We start from the raw sequence: 4,992 nt of genomic DNA on the forward strand, positions 1-4,992 counted from the left end.
GTTCAAAGATCATTCTGTTTCATTCATCTGATTTCTACCCCAGAATGTCTTCTAACTTAACTTTCAAACTTCAAATAGGCCATAACTGAAAAAAAAAAAAAAAAAAAAAGAAAGAATAGTATTAATACTAAGACCTACAGATACCACAGGGTTAATATTAAAATCATTTCATTCCAGTCAGGTGTTATGTAATATAATATTCCAATAAAAGTCATTCTCACTATTAATTATTCTTATAGCTTTCATATCAATATAAATTACTTGAGCATCATTATAAATTTAGCTACCTATTAAGTCAGCCTTGAAGAAACTATATATAAAAGTTACAAATTTTGTAATTTGCTGATAAAACTTTTTAGTCTATAACAACTGATTTATTGAATTGTTTCTTTTTTTTAAGTAAAATCAGTTGATCAGGGCCATATACCAAGCAATTCAATTTAAAAAAAAAATTCGAATAGTAATTTTGATAATCTGGAGACATAGTCTTTGGAATAGATTTTTCAAAGTAATAAATTACTTAATATTAAAATTAAATGACAAATTGAAATTTTGTTCATCTCACATTAGAATACTCTGCTATCTAAATTACAGAAAGGATATCAATTAACTTTTCTAGATTGCCTCCAACTCAAGAAATTATCGCATTTTGCTTTATTTTGCCTGAATTTGCTTTCAGTCATGGAATATGCACTTCTAAAAAGTCTTGTGCTGCTGTGATAGCACATGAAAGTGCCCACCATGCCTTCTCTGCCAGCTCCAGATGGACCAAGCTTCCTTTTTAGAGTTAGGGTTCCAGGCAAATCCCCTGTCTTGTACACTAATTCATTGCCTCCCGCCTTTCTTGAATTGACCTCTCCCTTTGGTACTGGATTTTTTTTCTATGCAAATATTTATATTTGCTCAATTTTCTTTCGAATCCATATTTTTTTAATCCTGAGCTTTGTTTTCCTCTACTTGGGAACTCAAAGAGTTTCTTCTAGATAACATTTTAGAAATTATCCTTTAAATAGCTATAATATTAACATATAGTAATGAAATAATAGTGTAATTACTGATCTCTCACTCAGTAGAGACATGTGGTAGGAGGCTTTTAACAACAATAACTACTTATTTGCATTTGTTGTTTAAGTTTTGCACACACAAAAATCGTACAGAATTGTACAATTGTTGTATTATTCCATAATACATTGTTGTATTGTTCCATAATTTATAAAGATACATTTATTAGTGACATGCTTTGCTTATTGGAACCAGTTCCTAGTTTTGTGTATTCTTTTCATTGAGAAAGATGGTCTTGATAGGAAGTGAGTCACCCTTCATCCTGATAACAAAGTTTTCTCTTAATAGAAAAACAGCAGGAGGTTAGTCCAAATTGGACAGCTGGCAGAATAGGAGCAAGGAAGGCACAATTCCACTGAGCCTTGTGGATTAAAGCAGAGATTTATCTCATCTTGTAATTTTACCTAGAAAACAATAATATATTTAATGTTTTTCTTTGGGCATATAAATCATGTTTGGCTTCAAAAGAAGCTGGATTGTGGGATTTGTATGGAAAAGGATTTGAAGCTTTTCACTGAGTGCACTCTCTATAATGGTTTCCTCCAGCATGGGTATTTTCTCTGGCCAAATATAGGAATTTATGACAATCAATTTGGCTCAGAAACATTCATTTCATAATAAGAAAAAAAAGATATTTTTCTTCTACTTCAAATGTTCTGTTTTAAATAGAAAAAAGTATAACAAAGATCATAATTTCATTGAATGACCTTCAGCTTTTCACAAAATGTTTAATTTTCTGAAAATGCAATTTATCATGTAAACAGGACAAATCAGAAATTTGACTGAAGGATCCTTAAGTCTCACTAGTATTCTGAAATATTTATAGTTCATTTTGAACCCTGACTTAAATAATTTTTACATTTTACAATTCCAGTCAAACTTACATTGAAATCCTGCCGTATTTCTCTTTTGGTAACCTTTTCACTGCCTTTTTTTTTTTTTTTTTAGTTTTCAGATGTATTATCTATTTCTCATGTATAAGAAAATAGTATCTTTAACATTAAATCAAGAAGCCTATACAATTACATATTTATTTAAAAGCTTGTCTCAGGTATATTAACTCTTTTATCTCTGTGTTGATTTTAGGTCACTGAATTAGCAGGCTATACTGCTCGAGTGTACAATATGTTTTGGGTCTTTGATGAAGTAAATAGAGGCATTTATAAGAGAACCGCTGTCATTCAAGAGACTGAAAACCATAGCAAGACTGCAGCTAATATAGAATTACCTCTCACTGACACATTGGCAATCAAAGGTATGGACTCAAGTGTTTTTATATTTTTCCCATATGCAAATATTTATTTTATCAACAGAACCAAAGTTTTTTAGAGGATAACTATTAATAATTACAAAGAACTAACATTTAGATAACCAACATTATTTAAACAGCAATAATGTTTAATAATATTCCTAATATTAGTATTGCAATTTGAGGGATGGCGACTAACATAACCATTAAAAAAATCAATTTTATGCTACTTTTATTTAGGACAAAATTTTCAGAATAATTTTTGGAAACTACACATATGACAGGATGAATTGATGGCTTTTAAAATTCAACTAGCAAATAGAATTAGAGCTAATGTTATGTTGTTCATTTTCCTATGTTTCTAAACTTAAGTTTGGTTTTTAAAATATTTTTAAAACTGTATTATTCCATGTCTTAATTTCCTTTCTGCAACACTGTTGTTTTTTTTCCTGTAGGAAAAGTTAATTTAGGGAGATAGAGTAGTTTTATAAAAAGTATGACTGGGTATAACAAATTAAGTTTAGCTCTGCTATTGTAATGATGGCTAGATCATTATAAAATAATGTTTCTCAGAAATATTTTCCAAATAGATGTGCCAAAATATACAAATTAAACTTTGCTTCAGGTATAGATAGCTATATTTACATTTGTTTATATGATTTATTACTGTGAATTATCTTTATAATTGAATTTATCTGTTATGCTGCGTTATATCTTAAGTTATTTAATCAGTAACATATGATATCTTTGTAACTTAAACTTTTCCTTAATTATAGGAAAAGTTATTGATGTGGATCATGGAATTATTTGTGAAAATGTTCCCATAATTACACCAGCGGGAGAAGTGGTGGCTTCCAGGCTAAACTTCAAAGTAAGATGATATTAAAGAATCTTCTGATTGTTGCCATCACACTAATACAAAACAACTCAGAATTCATGTACCTTATGTTAAATACTTGGAGGAGCATTTGGAAAGGAGGGGAAATAAAGAAAGGTATGCACAGTGGCTCAGTTATGGAAGCAGTTATTTCCTCAGAAAGCAGAGAGAAAAGAAAAATTTGATTTCTACTGCTTTATTGCCAGGTTGAAAATCAAAATTGCAGTGCAGTGAGAGCCTGTACAAGGTAACTTTCGAGAACATTAGGAAATGTACTCTGACATTAATATCTGGAAATAGATTTTAATTTTTTTCCTTATAGAAATTACTAAAAAAAATACAGGCCTGTACTGTAATATATTTACTAAAATATGAGGGTAGAGGTCATTAGCAAAGTTTAATTCTGTTAATACACATTCTCTCTAACTTTAATTTCTATTTTAAATAATTATGTTTACTATCATGAAAAAATAATCAGAAGATTCATGGATTGGAATTTAAGTTTTTAATTCTGTTGAGAATAAATAATTTGTTATTTAATGTCCTATGCCTTGATTACAAAAACTAAGAAGTAAAAATATCTAATAAACCTGAATCCCTGATTTAAAGTATTATAAAATTCAAAATTACATTTTCTTTTTTTTTTTTTACTTCAGCATATTATGGGGGTACAGATGTTTAGCTTATGTATATTGCCCTTGCCTCCCCACTCCCCCCCCAAGTCCGAGTTTCAAGTGTGCCCACCCCTTGGATGGTGCGCATTGCACTCTTTGTGTATGCAAATACCCGTCCCCTGCTCTCTCCTCCCCTCTCCCCAATCCCCCCTGCCCAACGTCCAATAGATGTTATTCTTATATGTGCACTTATGTTTTGATCAGTTAATGCCAATTTGATGGTGAGTACATGTGGTGCTTGTTTTTCCATTCTTGGGATACTTCACTTAGTAGAATGTGTTCCAACTCTATCCAGGAGTATACCAGAGGTACTATATCACCATTGTTTCTTAAAGCTGAATAGTACTCCATGGTATACATATACCACATTTTATTAATCCACTCATGTATTGATGGACACTTGGGTTGTTTCCACATGTTTGCAATTGTGAATTGTGCTGTTATAAACATTTGAGTGCAGATGTATTTTTTATAGAATGTCTTTTGTTATTTTGGGTAGATGCCCAGTAATGGGATTGCTGGATCAAATGGTACTTCTACTTGTATCTCTTTAAGGTATCTCCATATTGCTTTCCACAGAGGTTGCACTAGTTTGCAGTCCCACCAGCAGTGTATGAGCATTCCTATCTCTCCGCATCCATGCCAACATTTATTGTTTTGGGACTTTTTGATAAAAGCCATTCTCACTGGAGATAAGTGATATCTCATTGTGGTTTTGATTTGCATTTCCCTGATGATTAGAGATATTGAGCATTTTTTCATATGTTTTTTGGCCATTATTTTGTCTTCTTTTGAAAAGTGTCTGTTCATGTCCTTAGCCCACTTTTTGATAGGGTTGTTTGATTTTTTCTTGCTGATTTCCCTGAGTTCTAAATAGATTCTAGTTATCAGCCCTTTATCAGATGTGTAGCACGCAAAAGTTTTATCCCATTCTGTAGGTTGTCTGTTTGCTCTTGTGACCGTTTCTTTGGCTGTGCAGAAGCTTTTTAATTTGATCACGTCCCATTTATTTATTTTTATTGTTGCTGTGATTGCCTTTGGGTCTTCTTCATAAATTCTTTGCCTAGGTCAATGTCTAGAAGAGTATTTCCAACATTTTCTTCTAGAATTCTAATAGTTTCACTCCTTAG

The 4,992-nt window shown here is 31.4% G+C and overlaps 1 protein-coding gene across 1 annotated transcript in view; it reads left to right on the top strand.

Moving 5' to 3' along the window:
• The window catches only part of ABCD2 (ATP-binding cassette, sub-family D (ALD), member 2), a 58,374-nt gene that overhangs the window by 15,768 nt on the left and 37,614 nt on the right, over positions 1-4,992 (top strand). Inside the window, exons 4-5 of the mRNA XM_012638433.1 lie at positions 2,149-2,317; positions 3,088-3,182. Of these exons, the coding sequence (XP_012493887.1) occupies positions 2,149-2,317; positions 3,088-3,182 (264 nt within the window). The remainder of the gene's footprint in view (positions 1-2,148; positions 2,318-3,087; positions 3,183-4,992) is intronic.

Source organism: Propithecus coquereli, unplaced genomic scaffold (genome assembly GCF_000956105.1).
Source record: "Propithecus coquereli isolate 6110/MARCELLA unplaced genomic scaffold, Pcoq_1.0 Scaffold13, whole genome shotgun sequence".
Taxonomy (NCBI): Eukaryota; Metazoa; Chordata; class Mammalia; order Primates; family Indriidae; genus Propithecus; species Propithecus coquereli.